The sequence below is a fragment of the Heteronotia binoei genome, chromosome 21 (genome assembly GCF_032191835.1).
Source record: "Heteronotia binoei isolate CCM8104 ecotype False Entrance Well chromosome 21, APGP_CSIRO_Hbin_v1, whole genome shotgun sequence".
Classification (NCBI taxonomy): domain Eukaryota; kingdom Metazoa; phylum Chordata; class Lepidosauria; order Squamata; family Gekkonidae; genus Heteronotia; species Heteronotia binoei.
Window position 1 is genome coordinate 117,671,156 of NC_083243.1, and position 27,587 is coordinate 117,698,742.

At 44.7% G+C, this 27,587-nt stretch overlaps 1 protein-coding gene across 1 annotated transcript; it reads left to right on the forward strand.

Moving 5' to 3' along the window:
• The first annotated feature begins 16,381 nt into the window (after positions 1 to 16,381).
• On the forward strand, positions 16,382 to 26,543 carry FGF4 (fibroblast growth factor 4). Its single transcript, XM_060262093.1, has 3 exons — positions 16,382 to 16,701; positions 20,794 to 20,897; positions 25,931 to 26,543. The coding sequence occupies exons 1-3, from the start codon at positions 16,383 to 16,385 to the stop codon at positions 26,105 to 26,107; spliced, it is 600 nt and encodes a 199-aa protein (XP_060118076.1). The 5' UTR covers position 16,382; the 3' UTR covers positions 26,108 to 26,543.
• The last annotated feature ends 1,044 nt before the right edge of the window (positions 26,544 to 27,587 follow it).

Consider the following 27,587-nt stretch of genomic DNA (forward strand, 5'->3'; position numbering starts at 1 on the left):
GCCACAGCCCTGAGCCTGACCCTGCATCAGCAGCTGCCCAAGTCTGCCACCTCTTCTTCTGCTCCTGGGGCCATTGACAGACCCATCAGCAGCTGCCAGGTGCTCCTGCAGTTGCTCTGCTGGGTTGCACAGATGTGCAAAAATTGGGCAATTAAGGACACACACTCTCTTCTTCACACAGAGGACTTCTGTAGGGAGCAACAACAAACCTTTCCTCCCTGGGATCTCCCAATTTTGCATTGGCTTCACTGTCAACATAAGCCAAGTAGCAGTTGTTGAATAACAATAGGGGGGGAAGCTCATAAAACACCGAAGCCCGAGGCATTCCTTTGCTCCAAGGCTGAGGGGATGGGGAGTCAACTCAGAAAAAAGTGACAAAGGCAGCAGATCAGTATCATTATTGTGGAATCAACTGCCGGAAGAGGTGCGGGCCCTGCGGGATTTTAACCAATTCCGTAGGGCCTGCAAAACTGTCCTCTTCCAGCTAGCTTTTTAAGACGGAACCCCTGATAACATCAATAACACCGAGCCATCTTATACACAATTTGATTATATTATAATGTTATATTGTTTTATTGGTTTTACTGTTAATATAATATAATTATATTATATATTGTTTTATTGTATCATGGTTTTACCATGTCTTGTTAGCCGCCCTGAGCCTGCCTTGGCGGGGAGGGCCGGATATAAATAAAAGTTTATTATTATTATTATTATTATTATTATTATTATTATTATTACACAGTACTTCCTGTGCCCCCAAGAGAGGAGGGGCATGATAAATAGGAAGAGAGGAGCAAGCTCAAATAAAAGTGCACACTCCATTTAAAGGGAGAAAAGCCCAACTAGTAAAAGGAAGATTGGATTGGGTAGCGGGAAGGGAGAGATTCTAACTTGTAAATACTACAAACGCTTAAGGAGCTTATGCTAGGAAGTGAGTGGGGATATGCCTGGACAAAGACAAGAGTTCCTGGCAGCACACACCAAGCAGCTCTTATGCATGAAGCAGCACCTGGATGCCCACTGGAACTCTGTATTCTCCCATCAGCCGCACTCTCCTGGGCCTTGATGGAGACTTTCTCTGCTTCTCTGGCTGGAGACAAGGGAGGAGGGCCCTAGCCAAAGCACTGATGCCTCCTGGCTCCTGGATAGGCAGGAAGTGTGGAGTGGCCTGCATGCCTGAGATCTTGGCTGGTTGTCAGGTCTGTGTTGGAAAATACCTGGAGACTTTGGGGGTGGATCTGGGAGAGGGTGGGGTTTGGGAGGGGAGGGGCCTCAGAACGGTACAATGCCATAAAAGAATCTTCAAAGAATCCACCCTTCAAAGAATCCATTTTCTCCAGGGGAACTGATCTCTGCCAACTGGAGATCAGTTGTAAAAGCAGATCTCCAGGCCCCACCTGGAGGATGGCAACCCTAGATCCTGTTGAATGGGATGGCTGAGCAGTGCTTACTCTGACTAGTGGTTATCTAATTAATCTAATTAAGTTCCCTGACCCCCTGCTTCCCCCACCTCCCTGCCAAAAATTCTGTCTATGGGCCTGATCTAGAGTGGTATTTGCATCCAAATGGAAGGCCAAAAAATGTCCAGAATTGACTGATTATGACTGAATATGTAACAATGGCAAAGCTGCACTTTCCACTGAAGGTGAAGCCATGCCTAGACTAAACACTCCAAGCCCAACCCCAAGACAACCAGCAGCAGGAGTCATAGTCAGGGGAGCTCTGAGAGGAAGCAACCTTAGCAAGGTGGCTGCAGGATGCAGCAATGGTGTCAGCAAGCAGTGGTGGCAAAAACAACCCACCAAAAGCTGCCCAGTTCAAAGAGCAGATGCAGGAAGCCATAGGGATGCTGCCAAAGCCAATGGGGAGGAACCCAGCACCAGGGCAGCCAGCTCCCAGGAAGGCAGGCAGATAATTCCCACAGCCCCTTGCAATCCTGAGAGAACTCTCAGGAGGTAGGAGCCCTGGCAACAACTGGAGGGGGTGAGAATGGCCCAGCCTCACAGCAGGCTGCATCATCAATGACAGCCTGGTCCAGGACCTGCTTCCCAAAAGGGAGGGAGAAGGAGGAGATTCCTCACCTTCAGGCCCATGCAGGCCAGAAGGAAGACTTTTTTTTTAAGGTGGGAGGGTGAGACAAGAGGGGTGGGCATCCCATTGGAAGTCCCATTGGCCCTGGACCCAGTAAGGTGATCAAGCTCTGCCCCTGGGATAAGGAGATGGGGAGAGTCCTAGGACATCCATTCCGAAAGAAACAAAAACAATCATAAACAAAACAAACCAATTTGACTTAACAATTCTTTCCTAGATCCAGATGGGCAGCCATGCTGGTCTAAAGTAGTAGAACAAAGTTTGAATCCAGTGCTGGTCTTAAAGGTGCCACTGGACAGGGCTGGATCTAGGGGGGGCAGAGGGGGGTGCTTGCCCCGGGTGCCGACAGGGGGGGGGGCACCAAATTGGGTATGGAGTCCATTGTATTCCATAGGACCATAAGATAGAACAGTCCATAAGGGGCATCATTTTTTAATTCCCCCCCTCAAAAAACATGTAGATCCGGTCCTGCCACTGGACTCAAGTTTTGTTCTAGCTCAATCTTTCAAAGTCAACATAAGTAACCCACAACCCACATTAATTCTCAACAAGAAACAAATAATATACTGAAAGTGCTATGGAAGCAGTTGGGAGATACATAGATTACAGAGTTAGAAGATACAAGCATATGATTGAATTTCTTGATGAAGGATATATGTATCCTTGGGAGTGAGGCCCCCTGAGGTCAGTGACATTTTCTCCTCGACATACTTGCATAAAGCTATAAAATTTGACCTAGCACTTGTGCTCCAAGCCCATAACAATTGGCTGAGTTTGCACAGGTGTTTAACTCTTGCTAACATCTCAAAGGGTATGTAGAACTGCTTGAAACCACAACAGTACTACAGACACAAGAAAATTTGAGTCTCATTCTTCTAACCAGAATGTCAATTATAAAAGCCACTAGACTTGCAGACAAGGCTTTGAACTATGCAGAGGCTAGTTTTCCACAGCTTTAGAACTGATGTCTTGAAAGAGACATGAATTTGCACAAGTTCGCTTTCACCAAAGCAGAGAATGAGGTAATAGCTACTGAGGTCTAAATGCATTACAATTAAAAAAAAATGGGATGAGACTCCAGTTAAGGTTTTGTGTGCCTAAACACATTTTATCCATCTAATTGCTTGTCTGTTTGCTCAATGCCCTATTGTGGCCAGCCATTGCTATCCTCCACTGCCCCCATCCAACATATTATAGCACAACATCATCTGAGGTAACATGGTTTTGATCAGGGCAAGACATTAACAACAGCCAGCAACAAAGGAGCCCAGAGATCAAATAGGGCAGCAGTGTGAATAAAAGAGGAAAAAGAAGTTTGTGTGTCCATAGACTGTCAGCATATGTGTGTATATGAGTGTGTGTGTGTTCGTAGGTTATGCAGCCTCAAGAGGCCTCGTTGGTAAGGGTCCCAGCCAAATTCAAACTATTCCAGGCTTGGGGCCTCAGTGCTGTTCTGCATTCCAGCCTCTTCTCTTTTTCAAGCCATACTACTTTTGACATAGAGAATCAGCCAGACGTGAACGTGAGAAAGCTTTAGCAGACGAGTCTCGTCAACCGATTGCTGCCTGGTGGCTTTCAAAATGATAATCATCAAAAGAGGAGCGCGCAAGAGGCCTGAGAGACGGGAGCTGAGGAACGGGCCTGCTTGTTTGCATTGACCTAGTTACATACAAATATGGGGGAGAAATTCTTCAACAATTTACTTAATGAAAAGTTGATTTCTTTACCCTGCTTACTCCACTCCTCACCAAGAAAGATTAAAGTGTTCTGGGACAATGTTTTCCTTCAGTATCAAATTATGTCAATTGCAGTCTTAATGCCCATTTAGCGGAATTAATAAATTATACACACACACACACATATATATATAATTAAGATACACACATACAATGATAACATGAGTAGTTTTCAGTGTATGTAATCTAGAGGTATATATCTTAAACCCTAGAATTCCTAATCAGAATGTGAAAAGATATTCCTTTAAACTCACAAATTATACCATACAAACCTAGAATAATTTTCTGAAATTTGTAGGATGGCTTAGGTGAAGTGTATTTCAGAGCCATGTCTGAGCATGGAAGGCGTTTCTCAGTCACTTCCATTAAGGTTTCTATGTGCCCATGATGAGTTCTCCTCTCCCTTGCTAACTGAGCTCCAAACTGTAGAACTCTGTAGACTGAAAATACTGCCATTTTCTTTTTGTGACCAACAGATTCCAGTACCAATGATGATCAGCCACCACAGTCTCCCCTTGCCCCCTGAAAAAGACTAAGTTGGATTCTACTTGCGAGAATTGTTCAGGAGGGTATTTTTTAGAAAGTTATTATGGCTATGGTATAATGGAATGGTTCAGGAAAATCATATCTATGTATATATATATAGCAACCCATGCTGCCAACAACTCATTTTTGACCCATGTGCAGTGGAGAGAAGGACCAGCCTGGGTGTTCAGTGGCAGCGGCAGTGCCAAAGGAAAGAAAGGAAGTGGATGCCAAATGAAAAAAGAAGAACAGAAAAGGAGCATTCTCCAGTCCCTGCAAGGAGAGTGAGAGATGCCCAGTGCAATGTTGATGGTTCTCAGGGGAGAGTGTGAGGTAGGGACAAATAAAGGCCAGTTGCCAACAATGAGGGAGGGAATGACATTTCATCATCATCCAGCCAAAAAAGGGGTCTGCTTTCCACTCTTCAGGAAGCAGGGGCTGCTCTTGCCCCATTCAGTTCCAAGGCAGCCAGACAGGACCCTCAGTCCAAGTCACCCTTCACTCACCTTTGCCAGATGTTCTGCTACACTCAAACCATTTCCCGATGGCCACTGCCAGGCAGGTGTGAGGAGGGCTGCAAAGGCTCGACAGGCATCCATGAACAAGGGAGGGGCCATGACAGATCATCACCAAAGGGCACAAGTGGCAGCAGCTCTCTGGCTCCATCATGACTCCATGTCTAGTGGTCATTGAGCTAGGGCCAGGTCAGACAGGATAGGCAGCAACAGGGCTGGATTAACAATTAGGCTGAGTAGGCACTGGCCTATGGGGCCCCATGACTTTAGGGGCCCTGGGCCAGTTTGCCTCTCCAGGGCCATGGGGAGAAGCCCAAGGAGACTGGAGTGTGTGTTTGCCTTGCCTTGCAAAAGCCCAGGGAGATTGGACAGTCTGTTTCCTTGCAAAAAAATTCACCTGCACCTTGACTCTGCTTGTCTGTCTTTGGAGTGAGGAGAAGAAAAGACTCTCTCCTTCCTTGCAAAAGCCCAGGGAGGACAAGCAGAATGTTACCTTGCAAAAGCCCAGGGGATTGAAAAGCTTGCACATTATTCTGCTCATCTCTGTCTTTGGAGTGGGGAGAAGGGGAAACTATTTCTTGCCTTGCAAAACCCCAAGGAGATCATCTCTGGAAGGTGTGTGGGTGCCTTTAAATTTCACTGATTAGAGCTGTATGGGCTGGGCAAGTAGGCAGAATGGAAGAAAAGCATTTGTTTGGAGTAAAACTCCACACACACACCCAGACTGCTCTCTGTTTTCTTTTTAGTCTGGAGAAGTTGTAGGAATGCAACAGATTCTTACATTCACCAATTGCTGTGAGCAGGCCTCGGATTCAGTGGGAGCTCACAGCTCCTGAACCTTTCTGACAGTTCCACCTCCTCCTTCCCACCTTGTCCATTGAATAGTAGGTGCAGCTTCATAACAATCCCTGGATGAGCTCCACCACCTTTTTCCCTAAAAACAATCCCTGGCTGTGAGTAAATTGCCCCAGTGAGATCACAAATGTATGGGCTTGCAAACTCTTTATTTTGGTTGCTCTGTGTGTGTGTGTGAGCGGCGGGGGAGGGGGGGGGCAGTGCAGCCAGCTGCTGGAGGGATGAGGAAATGAAGATTGTATTTAGGGGAACTTCCCTGCTGTATTTTTATTTATTTTAGGGAATGGGAAAATCTCCTGGCTCCACCCCCAAAGTCCCCAGATATATTTGAGCTGGACCTGGCAACCCTATGTTCAGTTCTCCAAAGGGAAGGTGCTTTGATTCAAATGATTCAGGCTGACTTGGATTAATCAGAAATGAGCAGCATTTACTGTATCTTATGATCATTGGTAAACTGATAGTGTTCACTGATCAATATCTAAGCATTATAGAGACTTTATTGGGGAAAGGAAATCTGAGCCAAGGTGGCAAATTAATAAACGTTTTTAAAGTACATTTTTATTAAAGTACATTTTTATTCCACCCTTCCTCCAAGGTGCTCAAGGTGGATTACATGGTTCTTCCCTCCTCCATTTTATCCTCAAAACAATACTATAAATTACATTAGTATGAGACAGTATGAGACTAAGGTCAGCCCGTAAACTTCATGGCAAAGTGAGGATCTGAGCAGGGCTCAGGGTGCCTTTTATCAAGGTAGAATACAATAGATAATGGGATTAATTCCAGTGCAATGAAAAATAATTGATTTAAAATAAGAATTTAGCAAGTAGTATAGTTCACTTGTCAGGTGATGCCAAGTGGAATAGTTCAGATGCCAGGATGAAAATGCTTTCCAATTGTACAGGTGTTTATAAGCCTTAGCAACAGAAGAAGAAGAAAAATTAAACATATATGAACATATTTGAACATATGAAGCTGCCTTATACTGAATCAGACCCCCCTGGGTCCATCAAAGTCAGTATTGTCTACTCAGACTGGCAGCGGCTCTCCAGGGTCTCAAGCTGAGGTTTTTCACACCTATTTGCCTGTACCCTTTTTGGAGATGCTGAGAATTGAACCTGGGACCTTCTGCTTACCAAGCAACTGCTCTACCACTGAGCCACTGTCCCTCCCCTGTAAATTGCATATAAATTGCAAATTTATACCCCGCCCTTCTCTCTGAATCAGAGACTCAGAGCGGCTTACAATCTCCTATATTTTCTCCCCCCACAACAGATACCCTGCGAGGTGGGTGGGGCTGAGAGGGCTCTCACAGCAGCTGCCCTTTCAAGGACAACCTCTGCCAGAGCTAACGGCTAACACAAGGCTATTCCAGCAGGTGCAAGTGGACGAGTGGGGAATCAAACCCAGTTCTCCCAGATAAGAGTCCACACACTTAACCACTACACTGCCAAGGCAGTGCCATGGTCTGACCACCAGGCCTTGAAGGCTTGTGTGAACATGCCACCCCTATCCCGTTTAGGCGGTGAGCAGGTTTTAGCTTGACCGCGTAGCCAGATGGACCCGTTGCGGCTTCAAATGGCCATGCGGGATCCCTGGCCCTCTGGAGACTCGCTGGATGAGCTAGTGGAGATCTGGAATGACCAGCTCTCCACGGCCATCGACGAAATCGCTCCTCGATGTCCTCTTCATCCTCGATCACGATCCGCTCCATGGTATACCCCGGAGTTGCGATCAATGAAACAACGATTAAGACGACTAGAGAGACAATGGTGCCACACTCGTGACGAAGCTACGAGAACATCATATAGGTCATTTATGCTGACCTATGAGATGGCAGTTGCCGCAAAGAAGGCCCACTTTGCGTCCAGAATTGCATCTGCGACCTCGCACCCAGCACAACTTTTTAGTATAATTCGGTCATTAACAAATTTGCCGCAGAGCAAACAAAATATTAGAGAATTGGAAATAGGCTGTGAGGCTTTTGTGAGTTTTTTCGCAGATAAGGTCTCATCGCTCCGACACGACTTACCTGCTATAATTGATACAGTAGAAGAACTTGGGGCACCAAGCGCGTCTTCTGGTCCAATTCTGAATTCTTTCAATCCACTCAGCCTGGAGGAAGTCGACAGGATCCTTGTAGCTGTACGCCCTACGACTTGTAGGTTGGACCCGTTCCCGTCTTGGCTTATAAAAGCGAGCCAGACGTGGCTGCATGAACCACTACAAGGTATTGTCAACAGGTCCCTAGTAGAAGGGATCTTTCCCACACCTCTTAAAGAGGCAGTGGTCCACCCTCTCTTAAAAAAACCATCAGCGGACCCGGCCGTATTGGCGAACTATCGGCCGGTGTAGAACCTTCCCTTTTGGGGTAAGGTTATAGAGCAGGCGGTGGCAATTCAGCTACAGGGATTCCTGGAGGACACTTCCGCACTGGATCCATTCCAGTCCGGCTTTCGGCCAGGTCACGGAACGGAGACGGTTCTGGTCGCTCTCATAGATGACCTCATGCGACATCTGGATCGGGGCAGCTCAGCGGTGCTATTCTTATTAGATCTGTCAGCCGCTTTTGATACGGTTGACCATCAGCTACTGACTAGCCGCCTTGCGGATGTGGGGATTCAGGGATCTGCCTTACAGTGGCTGACCTCTTTTCTCCAAGATCGGGGACAAAGGGTGGTGATCGGGGAGGAAGCATCCCAGAGGCACTCTTCTTAGTTGTGGGGTGCCGCAGGGAGCGGTCCTATCCCCGATGCTATTTAATATCTACATGCACCCCCTTGCCCAGATTGTCAGGAGGTATGGACTGGGTTGTCATCAATATGCGGATGACACCCAGCTCTATCTATTGATGGGCGGCCAGTCCGACTGTACCCCGGAAAATCTAGACCTGGCTCTACAAGCCGTGGCATCTTGGCTCGGACTGAGTCGGCTGAAACTGAATCCGACGAAGAAGAAGGTTCTCTAATTTAGTCGGGGTGGTCCAAAGGGAGAGATCCATCTGCCGACTCTTGACGGGGTGCCACTAACACCGGTCCCTAAGGTCAGGAGTTTAGGCGTACTCCTTGAGTCCTCCCTTACAATGGAGGCCCAGGTAGCAGCCACTGTTAGATCTACCTTCTTTCATCTTCGGCAGGTGCGGCAGCTGGCTCCTTTCCTGGAGCACAATGATTTAGCTAAGGTAATCCATACTACGGTCACCTCAAGAATAGATCACTGTAATGCTCTCTACATGGGGCTACCCTTGACGCTAACCCGGAGACTACAGCTAGTGCAGAATGCTGCGGCACAGCTGTTAATGAGGCTGCCACAATGGGAGCACATTCAGCCAGTGCTGAAAGAGCTGCACTGGCTACCTGTTGTGTTCCGAGTTCGCTTCAAGGTGTTGGTATTGACCTTTAAAGCCCTTTATGGTCAGGGACCTGCCTATCTACGGGAACGCCTTTCTCCATATATCCCCCAGAGAGCCCTGCGTTCAGGGGCAAAAAACTTACTGTCCACCCCCAGACCAAAAGAAGCCAGGTTATGTGTGACAAGATCTAGGGCTTTTTCGGTGGCAGCACCAGAGCTTTGGAATACCCTTCCAGAAGCCGTACGGGCCCTGTGGGATCTGTCTGCATTCTGCAGAGCCTGTAAGACCGAATTGTTCAAGCAGGCCTTCGATGCTTGACAGAAAAAGGGCTGCCACCGGACATCACATAGAATGCTGGTGATCACTGTTCGGAAATTCAATGCCGCCTATATTGTATGAATGCAGCACCATAGAATGGTTTTAAAAATTGTAATATGTTTTTTAAATTGAAATATGTAAATTATGGTTTTATATGTTTTAGTGGTTTAACTGTATTGACATGATGTTGTAAGCCGCCCTGAGTCCGCTTGCAGAGAGGGCGGGATATAAGTTGAACGTTATAAATAAATACATAAATACACCAAACTGGCTCGCTGGCCTTTCTCTGGCTCTCTCTCCCCCTGGCCTTTCCCATCTTTTGCCTGCCTTGGTGTTTTTAATGGAGGGGGGCAGCTGGTTGCACAGAATTCTTCCACCATAAGGGCACCTGGAAGTCATGGTGACAATTCATCTGTTTTCGAAAATTGGTTATCTGGGGGCGGGGGGTATACCAGAAGTTAGCTTTGCCTAGGGCGGCAGATAGTCTAGGTCTGGCCCTGTGCCTCTCTCTGCCTCTCCCCCACTGCTTTGTCAAATGGGCTTTTGAGAAGGTGCCTGCAGGAGATTTTAGGAGATAATTTGCAAGGGGCCTCCTGAGATTTAGACTGGCTAGGGGTCTCCACAGGGTTTAATCTGACACTAGAAGCAGGGCCAACTCACCCACTAGGGCGCCAGAGGAGTGCTGAATTGGACTCTTCCTCCCTCTCAGTACCCAAGACAAATGCCTAATTTTACCCTGCGCCCCCCCCCCCCCAAAAGTTGCCATTTGTCTGCTCACACCAGGCTAGGCCACCCACCACCACCCCTCCCTCCCTTCCCTTCTGTAGCGCCACAACACAGCACTGCCGCCACCCCCACACAAACACATGTGCTCAATAGGAGCGCTACTAGCCTCAGCCCTACCCACTTCAATGTGGGCATCAAAGCATTCTCTCTTAAGAGAGCGCTGGAGGAGTTTTCACTCCCCCTCACTTCCGGTTCCAGTGTGTGAAAGCATGCATGCCTATGGCCCCCAGGGGTGGGGGGGCAGTGAGTCTGCCTTGGGCGCCATGTGACCTAGGGCTGGCCCTGACTGGAAACAATGTCTCCCTTGTCTGCCTTCTTCTCCCAGAAGCCCCCATGCCAAACACAGCCCCATCACCTTGCTCCTGTGACTGGGAGAAGGGGCCTAAGGCTCTGCCACATGACACCCCTCCTGTTTGATGAGTATAGGGTTAGCTCCGTCCCTCTTGCCCAGAGAGGATGCACCAAGCTGCATGAACGTAATGTGTGAAGTAGAATCATGAAAGGTGAAGAGTTCTGTGCTCTCTTGTGCCCCCTACAGGGGAAAAGCAAAATAACAACACCTACAGTGGATTTTGGGGTTTACTCTGTTCCCCAGTTTGTTTTGTGTCATGCAGACTTCTAGACTGTGTGAAAGCTTGCACACATTGTTAATTGGGTTAGTGCTAAAAGTGTGTGTGTGTGTGTGCGCGCATGCATTAAGTGCTGTTGAGTCACTTCTGTCTCATGGTGACCATATGAACTGATGTCCTCCAAAATGCTTTATTGTTAACAGACTTGCTCCAGACTTTCAAAACTGTTTAGGTCCCCCCCCCCTTATTTAATGAGTGAATACTCCCCCCCCCCCTTCTTACAGTCATAGCAGTGATTATTCCGCTATAAAACTATTAATGCAAGAATCAAATCAAAATAGCTTATGGACCCAATCACTGGTACATGGCTGGAAGTAAATCAGCCCCTTTCTATTCTCTGCCCCTCTCAAACAAACAGAAAATAGAAATGAGCAAGGAGATTATAAAAAGTCCTATATTTCTTTCTTTATTTTTAAAAATAGCCTTTTAAAGTAAAAAAAATTGCATGTCTCAACTATTATCCTTAATGGTTGTCTTCAGTCTTCCATGTTTGTAATTTTCCCTCCAATGTGCAAAAATAATAATAATAATAATAATAATAATAATAAATTTTATTTGTACCCCGCCCTCCCCTGCCGAAGCAGGCTCAGGGCGGCTAACAGTGCGGTGACCAATGGTGCACCAAGCAATAAAACAGTTACATTATGAACAGTTACGTTATAAACATTAAAATTAAGCATTAATTAACCTTAAAACCCATTAAATCAATTAACTAAAACAAGTAAACCAAATGTCAGGCAGGAACTGATTTTCTAGCTATTGTGAAAAATATTTCTGGTGGTGTGCTTCTGATCATAATGCATTTTAGGACATGCTGAGGGGGGGGGGATGTCATTTAAAAAAATAAAATTTCTCTGCTTATACTCCTAATCATGGTCTAACATGCATTGCAGAATACACGTGTTCAGACCCAAGACTACTCTCACCCTCCAAACACATCTGCATTTTAATTTATTTATTTTTTTACAAATAAAATACATTTCCAACAGCTGCCTTCTAAACATGCCTTGCTTCCCTCCATCTTTCCCTTTCCTCCCCAGCCCTCCTGGCCAAGGCTGGGGCACTTGCCCTGAGCCATTTTTCCAGAACCTATTGTATTTATTTTCACAATAAGCCTTATTCCTAGTGTTTTAATAAAGGGAATGGGATTCTGAACTATACCACTGAGTACATTATGTATTACCCATTTGCTGTATGCATTATCCTAATCTCACAGTATTGTTTTCTGCTTATCTAATGCCATTTTTTGTATTGTTCAAAGTATAATGTCTAATACTTTTATCTCATTCTACTGATTGCATTGATTTGAACTGTGTAATCTGGTTTGAGTTTCAGTGAGAAAGGTGGACAAATATACAAATAAAAATATGAACTCAAGCAGGATGTTTGATTAGAAAAGACATATTGGGCTCTCCCCCTCTCCCAGTACCCAAGACAATTGTGAATTTAGGGGGAGGTATTTGTGAGTTTCCTGCATTGCACAGGGGGTTGGACTAGATGACCCTGGAGGTCTCTTCCGACTCTATGATTCTATATTGCATGCTACTGTTCATCAGTGGACCTTTGCATGGCTCCCAGGGCAATTTCGGTTGTTAGCAGCTTGAACCCCTAGTCCTCCTTCCTCTTGACAGCCCTGATGATGATATAGGTGTCACATATTTTGAATTCTGAACCACAGCATGAGGCCTGAACCAACCCTAATAGGCTCTCTGGACTCTCCTCTTCAGTTCCAAAGGGAATTGGTACTCATCATTAGGCAGTATGGAAATGCTGGAATGGTTGTTTAGTCTTTTGTCTATGCCTGGTCAACATAACAATGCCTTCAGTACTTCTGGTTCTAACCTCAGCAAAGTCCTGACTATTAGGGCCTTGAACATATGAAGCTGTCTTACCCCAAGTAATACTGTTGTTCTCTCCCGTTTTGCATTGCCTGCACTCCTCACTGGCAGAAGAAGCTACCTGAGATCTTTTAACTACATATATTAGAAATTAAAACTTGACCTTCTGCATGCAATGTTTGTATTCCACTATTGAACCATGGTGCTGAATATGAAGCGAAACTTCACAAGTTAGTGTCACTGATACATATATGTATTTATCTATTTATTTATCTAATGTGTTTTAATTGTATCTTATTGTATAATTGTATTTTATAATCATGGTACATTCCATGTCTTGTGAGCCACCCGGAGTCTGCCTCGGTGGGGAGGGCGGGATATAAATAAAAGCTTATTATTATTATTACATATATGTGGAGCACACTTGCCTTTTCTGCCAGCCCTGAAGAGGGTTTGTTTTGTTCCTGTCTCATTTGGCAACCTATGATCAATAACAGGATTCAGTTCTGGAGCTCATGAAGTAATAACAAAGGAAAAAGGAGTGCCTTGAAGCTTTTAGAGAGAACCTTGTTCTCACCAGGTCATCACAACCACCCTACCTGCACACTGAGATGAAGAATCCCAGGGCAGAGGTTATATCTCTCTTGATTATATAGGCCAAGTCTCAGTTTTGGATTTCATGTTAATTGATCACAACATATCAGACCAAAGCTCTTCTAGCACTGCCTCCAAAAGCAGCAGTGAATAGACAGGAAAGGATGGGGATATCGATTCCCCTCATTTGTCTTCAGCATTTGGAAATCAATGGTATTTTGCTTCTGGACATGGAGCTTCTATCTGTGGCTGGAAGTAGTAGTAGTTGTTTATTGCTGTTGCTAGAAGAAGAAGAAGAGCTGGTTTGTATACTCTGCTTTTCTCTACCCTAAGACATCTCAAAGTGGCTTGCAATCTCCTTCCCTTCCGCTCCCCACAACAGACACCCTGAGAGGTAGGTGGGGCTGAGGGAGTTCTTTCCAGAACTGCTCTTGAGAGCGCAGTTCTTTCAAGAACTGTGACCGGCCCAAGGTCACCCAGCTGGCGTCATTTGGAGGAGCAAGGGAGGGAGACTAGAGTCCAGGGCTTCTTAACCACCACACGGGGCTAAACCTGCCTTTCGAGGGACGTGTCCAGCCTTTTTTAATGCAGCAGTCTAGGTGGTCATGTTAGGAATCCCCACCTCAGCCACCTGTGGGCACTGAAAGAATGAGGCAACCTCATCCCGGGCCACTCTGATATAATAGCAGATTTGAGTTCAGTGGTTTTGATGATATGCCCCCCCTCGCCAAAAAAAATCCTCTTTTTATAGAGTATTAATCACTTGCCCTGAAAGGTGAAGGAAGACAAGCCAACGATGAGGTTGACACACAGAGAACTATAAGGTGGGGGAGCATCATCGGTTTGCGCAGCAATTTAGCGAAGGTCGGCGACTTTCTCACCTAGGTGAGCTGTCATCTGGCTCTGGGCGATTCCCTTTCTACTCTCGCCTCGGTGCGGGACCAGCGGGGAGCCTTGCTGGCGTGAAACGAACGAAATCCTGCTGGAGGCGAAGACTGGCCTGAGTCACTCGCAAAACGAAGTCGACCGCTGCTCCTCCTGCCTTCACGCAAGAGCACCCAGAAGTCCTCTGGCTTCCCCGCTTGAGAAGGAAGAAGCTGGCCGGCCAGCCCACACACACACACACCCCTGCTCCCCCACACGTGGGAGAAGCGGATGGCTGGCCTTCTTGGATTCGAAGGAAAACCTTGTTGAACCACGCACACACTAACCACACACACACAAACATAGCGCTTGAAAGGCTCTCCAAGCGGGTCAGAGGGTCCTACAACAACCCTGCAAGGTTAGCCCGTCTCTTTATTCGGGAGGAGTTGAGAGACGTCCTCTTGTTTAAAGCTGCCTTGGGAGAGATGAATGGGGGGGGGGGGGGTTCTGGTTCTCACAATGCAAACCAGTAAATCTCTCTCTCCCGCAAGATTGCAGCCTCATCCATCACCCAACAATATCTAAAAACGCGGACCGGGAAGGGGGATTAGGTAAACCTGCTGAATTATACGTGTTCTGCTCCCAGATTATCTCAGGGCGGATAATCAGACAGTCAGTCAATTAATTTCATATGTAAAGTATAATTGGTTCACAAAGACAACTGGAAGTTAATCAAAGACCACCTCGGTTTAGGATCCAAGCAAACTTTCTCATCCAATGGAAACTGCGGCGGCTTTTGCCCCCCCCGCCCCCCCCCCCAAAAATAGGATGCTCGAGCTTCAACTATGGGGGACTTTGGAACACAACTGCTGGTCAGTGTGGTCTTGTGTGGCTTGTTTAAGGTCCAGCAGGCACCAAATCTACGTTCCACTTGTTTCCTGCGGTGAGATCTTCCCGACCCAACTTCCCTGGAAGTCAAGTCCAGAGAAAAGCGACGGGATTTATTTCTAAGAAAACGCGTGGAGCCAGAATAGTGCCCGTATATATTTTCCATAGGCTGACAAATGACTCCAGGGAGCATATATGTAACCAGAGACCCGCTCTTCCATTGGGCTGGGAGCCCGACACTCGAAGAAGTGGCTGTGTAACCCAAAACGATCAGATACCAAAAGTATCGTTCAGATCCCATTCCAGCGGATCCTTGTGCGCGCCAAAGAATTCTGCAGCCTTCCCCTCTCCAGTGTACCCCGGTTTCCCACACACCCCACGGCCAACTAAAGTCTGCCCTTCCCTTACCCCCCCCCCCCAACACACACTTTTAAAGTCCGGATGAGCCCTCACCACACACACCCCTTGCTTCTATTAAAACATTTAGCTCGATGTGTTTTTTGTGTCCTTGTTTTTTTAAAAAATAAAAATTCTTAAACCTCCCATGCAACAACTATTTTGGCCTTTCATGAAGGGACTCCTCCCCCCTTTGCAAACTCTAAAACATGTTACTTGGAAACAGCAAAAGCTTAAATTCCACAGATTTCCACAAAGTGAGACATTGTTGGGAGCCGGAGGAAGGGGTGTGGTGGGGGAGGCGCCTTGAGCTTTCTCTTATTTTTGCGCTTTGCCTTCGTAGCGCTTGCAAACGCCTGGGACGCAGTAGGGAATAAAAAGCAGGGCAAAGTTGCGTGTGCGGAACGCCTCCCCTGACAGCCTTGAACTGTCTGCTTAAAAGGGTCTCCGTTTCAAAAAAGTTGAGTCTTTTTTTAATCGCCCTTCTGCCTTCCTGTGTCCTCCTCCACCCCTCCCCGCGCCACGACCCAGTTGGAACTGGTGGATCATCTCTGGGTGGTGATGATCACTTCGAGTTGAACTCAACGGCTTGAACGCTGCTGCCTCCAGCAGTAGGTGGTGATGTAATAGGTACCAAGGCACAGGGATATATAAATATCGTGGTTTAGGGGGTGAAGAGCTATGGCTGAGCAGCTTGAGAAGAAGAGCCCCACTTGAGAGAAGCCCTCTGTAACAGAGATCAAGTTCACAAGAAGCTCCTGCCCAGTCGATCCCCCCCCCCGCCTCCCCTCCAGCCCCTGTTCTCCCCCGCCCCAGCCAGGATTTCTCTTCCATGCAACCTGCCCAGAGAGTCTCCAGTTCCTTGGGGGACTGAGCTGCGGGGGCTCCCTCTTTCTCTCTCTCTCCCCCTTTCCTCTGGTGATCTAAGTCCGAAGTCTGCGGAGGGTGTATTTTTAGAGCGATTGCCTCCCTGGGAACCACGTGTGCTGCCCATGTTGCTCAGGATGACGGGCCCCTCGTCGGCCTTCTTGCCAGTCTTGCTCCTGGGACTGCTTTCGCCTTGGCTGGCGGGGCGCTGCGTGCCTGCCTCTGCCCAGCAGCACAACGACACCCTGGAGTGGCGCTGGGAGACTCTCTTCTCGCGCTCCATGGCCAGACTCCCGGGGGAGAGGAAAGAGGCCAGCCGGGACGGGGACTATCTGCTGGGCATCAAGAGGCTGCGACGACTCTACTGCAACGTGGGCATCGGGTTTCACATCCAAGTCTTGCCAGACGGCAGAATCCACGGGATTCACAACGAAAACCGATACAGTAAGTTGCTGCTCGCCTCCTCGCCTGGCCACCCTTTCCTGCTCTCACTCTCCCACCTTGTCAGTTTCAGGAGCGTCAGCTGAACCACCTTAAAGGGCAAGCCTTCCCTCAGGATGCCTGACATCTTGGACGCCTTCCCTAAGTGGGAGAAGGGTAGATGGAAAACCCATTGAGTCCATTAATATTTCTTTTCTTTCTTTCTTTCTAACGCTGCCTCTTATTATGCGTCTATCAGTGCACTCCTGGTACATCTCCCCCCCCCCCCCCCGTGTGGAATGAGAATAATGTGCCTTCCAGCCCTGAACATCTTTTATACAATTAAATCTCATCACACACTTTCAAATTAATGTGTTTAGCGAAGCTGCCCAAAATCAATGTAATGATGGTAAAAGGAAGTTTTAAAAGCTAACCTGGATTGTTAAGTTTGAACTGGTCCCCCAGATCAACAGTACTGGTGTGGCTTTTCTAAGGGTAGATGGTTGAGGACTGTGATCCTCATGCAACAGACTTTAAAGAAGCGCTGCTCAAGTCCCTTGGACTCAGATTTTATACTCTAAGGCTTCTGACCTAGGAAACATTTATATGTAGAAAAAACAGGAGATTTGCCTATAAACAGTCAGGTATGATGATCTTAAATGTATGCAGTTACTAGTACATACATGTCAGATCACCCCACACTATGATGTACATGTCAGCTTCTTAATCTTTTTCTATACAGAAGGGGGTTTACCCCTGTCCATCATTGGGACAGTTTAAAAAATTATATATTTGTAGTTGATTTTTGTCCCCCTTCCCATAAGGCAGAAGAGTCATGAGGGAACCAATTTCATTTTAAAAACATTTTAGTAATGATCAGGGTTACAGGGGGGAAATATGAAAAATGTCTAATGTAAAGTGGCATCCCTTGCCCCATAATTGTTGGTTGTTGTTAGTTGTTGTTTTTTTCCATTCTCCACTATCTGTGTAAAATACAAGGAGAGCTGTACTTTGCCCATGACTGGAACTGGCTACTGTTATTACACAGTAGGATATAAGAGAACTGCAATCTATTTTTTAAAATCATATTACAAAACCATGTGTTTGGCAATTTGGCTGCATTAAATGCAGTGTTCAGCAGTCTCTTCCAGCTGTCTTACTCATGTCCACCCGTGTTCAGCATTTGAAGACACAGAAAGACAAAAAATAGTGTCCCTATTCAGAACGCTATGGAATACAGAACTTCTGAGAAGTTAATTTATGAGCCAAAATCAAGTCATGTGGTTGATCCAAAATAATCAGGTGTAACATCTGGATATCCCTGGAATTGCAGCAAAAGGCTATTTGTTGGTCCCTCCCTGTTCTTGCAACAGGTCTACAAATAGTTAAATTGGCATTCCAGACCCAAGAGTAACTCTGCCAAGAAGTTAGGACAGTCTACCAGAAAAGCATCTGTTAGTGACTTAACCCCATGGCCCTGGGGCTCTAATTCTAACTCTTATCCAACTGAAACAATAGAACTGAGGTGGAGGAGGAGTTACAGACAGCACCATGACAAATATTTCATGTGCCCTGAAACATATTGTTACTTATTTTAACCTGGACAATGTGGGAGATCATTGCTACGCTTTTTTTAAAAAAAATCAATACCCACCTTTTTTATTTTATCTGCCTATTTCAGTCAGCTGCCTTGTATAGTCTCTTTGAGTTTTAAAGCATGAAGTGCATAACATAACATCTTCATTGGGACAAAAGATTACGGGATTTTAACATAAAGGCATGAGCTGAGGAGTAAATTGATAGGATTAGGCAGCAAACCTAATAAGGATCAGGCTGTGCATTACAGTTACCACCTAGAGCCATTTCTAATCCCTCCCTGGGCAGCTTGTGGAAAGCAAATTTGTGAGCAGCATTTTGGTCATGTGGGCTATATGCTAGCACGGATAGCATGCTCCCCCCCCCCTCTGAATTTGGACTTGCAAGAAAATCAGTAATGGTTCAAGCTGTGGGGTAGGGGATGAGGCTAAATGCACTAGAGAGCTACTCCATGGAAACTGACTCCGGAAGTGCCCAGCTTGATGGCTGTGATGGAGGCAGAAGGGAGATTGCTCCAGAGGGTGGCCACTGCCAGCAGTGCCTAGCATGGATTGATTAAGATTATTGGCCTATGCAGGGTGTTGCTAGCCTCTCTATAAACTGAGAAAGGGTAATGCATCATCAGTAGCTGGCCACTGCCTCATCTTCCACTACCACCAAGCAGTACCCTCCAATACAAATAGAGTGCTGCATCCCTTATCATGGTACAGTGGCAGTATCTAGGAAGTGCATGTAGCTCCCCACCATACACATGCACAGACGCAGAGACACCCAATCAAGTAATGAGCTTGTGTTCCATGCAAACTGACATGGTGATAACAGCTACTTTGGAGAGCAATTGAAATTCACTTCCATATGGAGAACAGTAACAGGCTGACCAGCCTTAAACTTATTCACCAATAAGTCCCAAAAAAATACTTCCCGCTTTGCTAGAATTACCTTGGGCCAGTCACTAACTTCCATGCTAACCTTCCTCACAGGGTTGTTGTGAGGATAAAATGGAGGAGAGGAGAAACCCATATGCACTGTGCTAAGCTCCTTGTATGGAAGGCGGTAACAATGTACTAAATAAAGAAATAAATCAAGTCTTCGATTCTTAATAATTTGTTCTGAACTACTCAGAAATGTTAGAAACCCTGTGGCACAGAGTGGTAAGCTGCAGTACTGCAGTCCTAAACTCTGCTCATGACCTGAGTTAGATCCCAGTAGAAACTGGGTTCAGGTAGCCAGCTCAAGGTTGACTCAGCCTTCCATCCTTCCAAGATTGGTAAAATGAGTACCCAGTTTGCTGAAGGTAAAGTGTAGAAGACTGGGGAAAGCAATGGCAACCCATCCCATAGCAAAGGCCCTTTGTCCATTCAGCATTGATCCAGATCTACTGAGCACCAAATCCACCACCACAGATTGCATCATTCAAAATGCTTCTACATTCAAAAATTTGCTCCTCACCTTTTGCAGAGTTTTACTTCTATATTTGCAAAACCAGGAAGAAAGCCCTGCAAACCCACACCCCTAGACTCCCAGAAGCGCACTGGGGGAAGTCTTTCTTGGTTTTGCATCTCTGGGTGCTAAAGCATGCAGAAAACTATGCCTGTTCACCACTCTCAGAGGTGCTAGAACATGAGAGGGAGGCCTGAATCATATACATTGTGTCTGTGACTGGAGGTTCAATTCAGCTGTTTCTCGAGATTGCCCAGCCATAGGTGGGGGGTTTGAAACCCCAGTCAAGGCACTGCTGTTGCACACACATCCCAGCCATCCAAAATGGGCTTTGCTTTGGGTAAGGTTGAAACTGGGCTGAATTGATCAAAGCTGAATGGAGAAAGGGCTGAAAAAAAGTGAACAATGAAAAGTGGGATGGAGTTTGGGGGAAGAGTTTGAAAACTCGGAAGGAGAGTTCTACAATTATGACATTAGATCTGGATGCTCAGAAAACTCCTGGTCAAAACTACTCTTGAAAACTGCGAGGTAACTCCAGCGTGAAAACTGTTTTGGTGCACATTCAACTAAATGAATGTAGAAGATTTACGATTTTGCAATGCAAGAGAGAAGTGACTGAAATATGCAGTGTAGAGGATTTTATAGTTAGTGTAGAAACAGACAAATCCTGCCAAGAAAACATCATTGTGACATCACCCCGTGGGTCAGTAATGACTCAGCACTTGCACAGGGGACTACATTTACTTTTACTCAGAAATATAAATTAAATTGCTCTTAACCTTCTTGCTCTGACATAAAATATGCAGTGTACTTAGGACTAGAAAAGACATCACTGCTTATCTTATAGGAGGACTGGTTTCTTACTTCTGAGCAATCCTGTTAACTACGTTAGAAAATTGATTCAAAATTCTATCCTAGGGTTGTGTATCAGAATAGCCATTATATTGGTATGGCCCAACTGCACTCACTAGAACAACAACTAAAAACCTTTTGTCTCATGGCTGAAGAGGATTCACGATGATAAAGAGGACACACACATCTTTCTTAGCAGGATCCCTCTGCATTATTCTTGTTTTACAGGTTTGCTTGAAATCTCTCCAGTGGAAAGAGGAGTGGTGAGCATCTTTGGTGTCAAAAGTGGCCTGTTTGTAGCCATGAACAGTAAAGGCAAACTCTATGGATCTGTAAGTAGCAATTATGTACTGTTTAGTGATACAGTCTATAATCCCATTTTTTATTTTTTACTGATTTGGATTTGTTTTATATAAAATGGTAGAGCTGCTATCAATCTCATGTTTCAACTACTCTCAAAATATAACAGACAACATATAGCATATGTACTGTAACATTGGGCCATTCTCAATATTAGGCTTCCATAGCCAGATGGCAACTCTCTGGTTATTAATGAATAGTTATGCTGCAGCACAGCACTGTAAATGCCCATGGGAAACCATGAAACTCAGAGGGGAAGTCAAGTAGGTGCTCTTAGTATCCAGTGTGTCCGCAAACTTCTTGTAGTTTGGCAAGACAAGAAGACCGTTACAGAGCTTCAGACATATAAACACCTGTACACGTTTCTGCACGGTAGAAGAACAAACATTTCCAAATGGTGTGTTGGGACATACTAGTATGCTTTGAGAAATTAGTTTAAATAATTATGCCTTTGGGAGGCCTGGCATTCCCATAAGCATAGATGGCTGTTCACTCTGCCAGGTTATTTCCTTCTGTCTGTTTCCAGGCAGACACAATGGGTAATGTATGACTGAATCAGCTCCCAGAAGCAGAGATACGGCAGAATTATCTTCCATCAGAGGAGGCATGTCCGGTGGATAGACTTCCTTTAGAGCAAGTAGTTTTCACACACTTTACAGAGGAATCACTTGAGTTGTTAAGAAATGTGATTCCAAATTTACTTCAGAAAAAAAAGCATGGTTCAGCTGTTCAGTTCTAAGCAGAGTTACATCCTTCTATGCCTGCTGAAGTCAGTAGGCTTAGACAGGTGAAACTCCATTTAGGATTGCACTGTAAAGCTTGGAGAATACTTACTTGAACCTGATGTTCAGTCACAATATGTGATTGCTGCTTTATTCACTGATGTGGCCACCAGAGATAACCATTTATTGGTCATGTTCAGTCAGTTCAGACATGTATATGTAAATCTGATCTCCTGTGGAAGGAATGATTTTGGGGAGGTAAATAAATTTAATTTCCAATACACTGAAATAGGCAAAGGCATTTCATTTCATAAAACCCACTTGGTTGCTAAAAATAATGCATGTCTTGTTTATGGTCATTTCCAGCTGTCCTTCTATTGTGGACTCCTTGTTTGTATAAGTTTGTGTGGGCAGAATGTTCAGCCTAATGATTTTGGAAGCAGATCACTTTCACATGATTTGCCTAAAAGGAAGCAGGGAAAAAATCCAGGAGTGGAAAAATCCAAACGCTTTCATTGTAACTGCTAGGCTTTGTAGCCTTGGATGTCTCCTTATAATTTTTTTTCTATAACCGGTTCAGCCTTTTTATTTCCTCTCTCTATAGTCATTTGCCACCAATTATCCTTATCTCCTTTTGTCTGCAGGGTTTTTTCAAATGTTTGACCACAAGCTGCATTCTCAGGAACATGCCAATTACAAACTTTATCAATTTCAGTTTAAGAAAATGGCTTGTGGATGATAAATTGAAGATCCATATGTTTAAACAGGATTGAGTACCAGCATATGCAAACTTTGGATAAAATTAAAAATACAAACTAAATGCACAGATGGGCAGAACATGGTCCTTCACTGTTGGGATCAAAGAAGGGTTCAAAGCATGTTAGACTGATTCTTCATCCTTTCTTCATAGTCTTGCACACAAGCCAACATAGTAAACTGAGTGTGGAAGAAGCAGGCTATGGGGTGTGCCTGTTCCCAAAACAATTTGTGCCGAAAGACAGTAAAGGTCAGCTAGTTGGTGACTCCATATACTAGAATTTCTATTCAGCCTGTTAAAGAGACTCAGAATTCTTGGAGGAAGCCAGATCTTGAAGGAGCTCCTGCCATATGGCCAAGGATCAAAAAACCCCAGGTGGAAGAACTTAATGCCAACAGTGCACCAGGGTCAAAAGATTCTGCTGGAAATTTCTAGCTACCCATTTTAGCAGCATCTTCTCAAATTCTTCACCAAGCTGGATGTTCAAGTACAAAACAAAATAAAGAAGGGAAAGATGAAAAAGTGTTTCAGGGTATGATGGAGACACACCTTGTAGAATCTTAGGACTTCTCCATCATGCCATAAAACATCATGGTCGTGGTAGATAACTCACTGAAAATGTCAAGACAGTGTGCATTTGCAATAAAAAAGGCCAACGCCATGCTGGGAATTATTAGGAAGGGAATTGAAAACAAATCAGCCAGTATCATAATGCCCCTGTATAAATCGATGGTGCGGTCTCATTTGGAGTACTGTGTGCAGTTCTGGTCGCCGCACCTCAAAAAGGATATTATAGCATTGGAGAAAGTCCAGAAAAGGGCAACTAGAATGATTAAAGGGCTGGAACACTTTCCCTATGAAGAAAGGTTGAAACGCTTGGGACTCTTTAGCTTGGAGAAACGTCGACTGCGGGGTGACATGATAGAGGTTTACAAGATAATGCATGAGATGGAGAAAGTAGAGAAAGAAGTACTTTTCTCCCTTTCTCACAATTCAAGAACTCGTGGGCATTCGATGAAATTGCTGAGCAGACAGGTTAAAACGGATAAAAGGAAGTACTTCTTCACCCAAAGGGTGATTAACATGTGGAATTCACTGCCACAGGAGGTGGTGGCGGCCACAAGCATAGCCACCTTCAAGAGGTTTAGATAAAAATATGGAGCAGAGGTCCATCAGTGGCTATTAGCCACAGTGTGTATGTGTATATATATATCTAAAAAAAATTTGCCACTGTGTGACACAGCGTGTTGGAGTGGGTGGGCCATTGGCCTGATCTAACATGGCTTCTCTTATGTTCTTATCATTCTCTCCTCCCCACCATTTTTATTTCGTTTTGTACTGAATATAACCTGATGAAGTGTTCTGAAGAATGTGAAAGATTGCTCCCTTTTTTGTGTTTGTGTTGGTCCTTATAAAAGCTATTAAGGACATAAGAACAGAAAAGAAGCCATGTTGAATCAAGCCAATGGCCCATCCAGTCCAACACTCTGTGTCACACAGTGGCCAGAAATTCAGGTTCCATCAGGAGCTCTACCATTGGGGCCAGAATTCCAGAAGCCCTCCCACTGCTGATCTCCAAGCATCAAGAATACAAAGCTTCACTGCCCCCCTAAACACAGTGTTCTATCTATCTATACTTTATGACTAATAGCCACTGATAAACTTCTGCTCCATATGTTTATCTAATCCCCTCGTAGAACTTTCTATGCTTCTAGCAGCCACCACTTCCTGTGACAGTGAATTCCACGTGTTAATTACTCTTTGGGTGAAGAAGCACTTCCTTTTACTGTTCAAAACCTACTGCTCATAGTGTGCCTACAAGTTCTTATATTGTGAGAAAGGGAGAAAAGTCCTTTTATTCTACCTTCTCTATCCCATGAATCACGCATGTATTACACAACTGTTGTTCTTGGAATTTTTAAATGAACCAATACAGCTCTCTATTTGTTGTCTACCCAAAGATAAATAATTGTAATCAATGTACAGACAATATGGCCACCTAATGCTTTTTGTCTCAAGCGTGAGTGATGATGAGCAACGCAGCTCTTTTCCTATGCCGTTCTGAAACTTTGAAAAGTTATTTTAAAGTACTTTTGAATATTTTCCTATGTCATTATATTATATATCAGGCACCACTCATTTAGCATTTTTTTTAAAAAAGCAGGAATACCAACAAGACTCTTCCACTACCTCACAACAATACCTCACCTCTTTGTAAACCTTAATTCTAGCTTAGTATAGTTGAATGCATTAGGCTGTGAGCTCTGTTGTCCTAAGCTGGAGCTCCTGTCTCCTCTAGCAGAGATCAACAGCAGTCTCATTAATTTCCTATAGATAGACATATACTGGGCCTGTGTAAGAGTGAAGGTGCTAGAACAAATAGTGTACTACCAATCTAGAGAAATCAAAATCCTGAGCTTCAAGCTGATTGGTACTGATTGAGTCAAATAAGCCATGCTCAGGAACATTCTCTTGTAAATCCATGCGGAAGATACAGATGGGAATGCAGATTGTTCAGGATGGCCAACCATCCTAGTAAGTCACCCATGTAGCTAGGTGCAGAAGAATAATTTCAGGGAAAATAAGATACAATATTGCACTCCACTCCTTCTCCCAGCATGGCACAGCATTGCTACCAGTGCTAGTGGTTGGCAAGTCAGAATATTTGTGGAAGCCAACATGATGAAAAAGGGTTTAGTGAATGTCCAGAACTACTATTGACATTTTGAGAGGGGATCTGAGAAAGCAGAGCCTTAGAAAGTCTGAGACAGTGTGAGCGTCTTTCATGCTCTTTCTGGGTTTCCCACATAAACAGCATAAGATGAGAGATCATAAACAGAGGGCTTTAGAATAGCAAAAGAATGGGGCAGCTGGGGCATATTTCCTTTGGCCCTACCATCCTTCCCAAGACAAGGGAACCCACAGAGACACTGTTGTAAAATAGGCCTCAAAACCTTGGATGCAGACCAAAAGTATTGCACATTGCTGTGTGTGGAAAGTGGCAGCCTGAGTGTCCCAGCAACTTCTGCATGGATAACAGGGCGTATGTGGTGAACATATGAAGCTGCCATATACTGAATCAGACCCTTGGTCCATCAAAATCAGTATTGTCTACTCAGACTAGCAACGGCTCTCCAGGGTCTCAAGCTGAGGTTTTTCATGCTTACTTGCCTGGACCCTTTTTAGTTGGAGATGCTGGGGATTGAACCTGGGACCTTCTGCTTACCAAGCAGATGCTCTACCACTGAGCCACCATCCCTCCCTTGGCTCTCAGTGTGCTTAGCTTCAATAAGTATCAGCAAGACATGTCAAAATCTCTTTGAGGAAGCACTTTTCAGGTGCTTCCACATCAAGGCTTTTGACAAAAGTGTTTGTCTAAGTAAGTTTGTGCAGCCTCAGATTTATGATAAGCATGAAAAACAAACCAGAAAGCAAGCAATGGCTAAAGACTCACTTTCATTCTACACCTGTTTGTAACAGCATTTCCCACCCTTAACTTATAACCCCCTCCCCCTTTTCATTTCAGAGCCATTTCAACGATGAGTGTAAATTCAAAGAGATCCTGCTGCCAAACAACTACAATGCTTATGAGTCCCAGGTCTACCCAGGGATGTACATAGCCTTGAGCAAAAATGGAAGAACAAAGAAAGGCAATAAGGTCTCTCCCACCATGACAGTGACACATTTTCTTCCTAGGATTTGAGAGCTGTCCCTTCAAGACCTACCTCAGGGAAGGGGGAGAAGGCAAGACCCAGCTGAAGGCAAGACCCAGACCTGGAGGGGACATATGGTGCACTTTCCTTTGAGATTTTTATGCAAGAGTAGATGTAAGATATTTAAGTTATTTAAGTTTGTATATATTGCCAGAAAGTTATTTATAGTTCTGATTTTTTTAAATTCCTAAGAAAACCCCAACATAAAACAAAAACCTCCAACCTAAGCTATTCATTGTACAATGCAATAGTAGAGGACTTTTGCATTGTGAGTTATTTAACATTTTTTTAAAAGTTATTACAGGTGTGCTGCTATTATGTGTTTTTTAAAAGTGAAATTTGATTCCTGTATGTACAATGTTTTGCACTGTTTTGTGTGTTGTACAGTGTTCGTTAGTGGACATTAAATTGTTCTCTCTTCTTTTTTTTAAAGAAAAGAAACCAATGATAACAGCCAGATAAGGTTTTAGTCTTTGAGAATGAACTGGGCAAACCTTCCTCAGTTCTGATGCCAGCTCGTAGAAACATACAATGTATGACCTCCTTTGTGCAGCGTTGCTATTTCATTGAAATGGTATCAGTTTACTTTGGGTACATAAAATGCAGTGTTGAAGTACCACCCTGCAAAGCTGTTTTTAGATCTGCTACTGCTGAACTCTGAACTTCCCTGCAGTCAATCTCTTCAGAGCCCCTAGCCCCCCCCCCCCCAATTCCAAGTAATGGAACAGCAGTGTTTGGTGAATTGTGCCCTTAACAGGCACCTTAAACCTGCTGAACAAATTTCCAGGAGTATTATTATATTAAATTCTGCCAGAAGCATAATCTTGAGCTCAAGTAGGGTTGCTCTGAACAGTATAAGTTTCTTCCCTTTTCTACAAACTCTCACACTGTGAAATAGGCTACAATTAACAATTTGGATTATGTTAAGAAAATATCATGAATTAAACATCCTTCCCCCAAAATGCATTATTCAGGCAATATATAACATATCATCAAGAAGTTCTTTCTTTCTTTCTTTCTTTCTTTCTTTCTTTCTTTCTTTCTTTCTTTCTTTCTTTCTTTCTTTCTTAAAAAGGATCAAGCTCTTTCAACACAGCCAGATTATTAAAGTTTCTCTAATGATTTATTATTTTTAATGCAATATTCGGAAGAAGGAACATGCTGCTTTCATGGTTGCAATCCATAATCCAGTAGGGGAAAAGCCATAGCTCCATACTAGAATGCATATTTTGCATGCATAAAGTCTCAGAGTCAATCATAGCATTTCTAGTTAATAGACTGGGAAAGACAGTACTAGTCTAGATGTATTATGTCTGACACGGCAGCTCCACAGTGCTTTTTTGGTAGAAAAAGCTCAGCAGAAACTCATTTGCATATTAGGCCACACACCCTGCTGCCAAGCCAGCCAGAACTGTGTTCCTGTGTATTCCTGCTCAAAAAAAGCCCTGCAGCTTCATATGTCCACTAAGA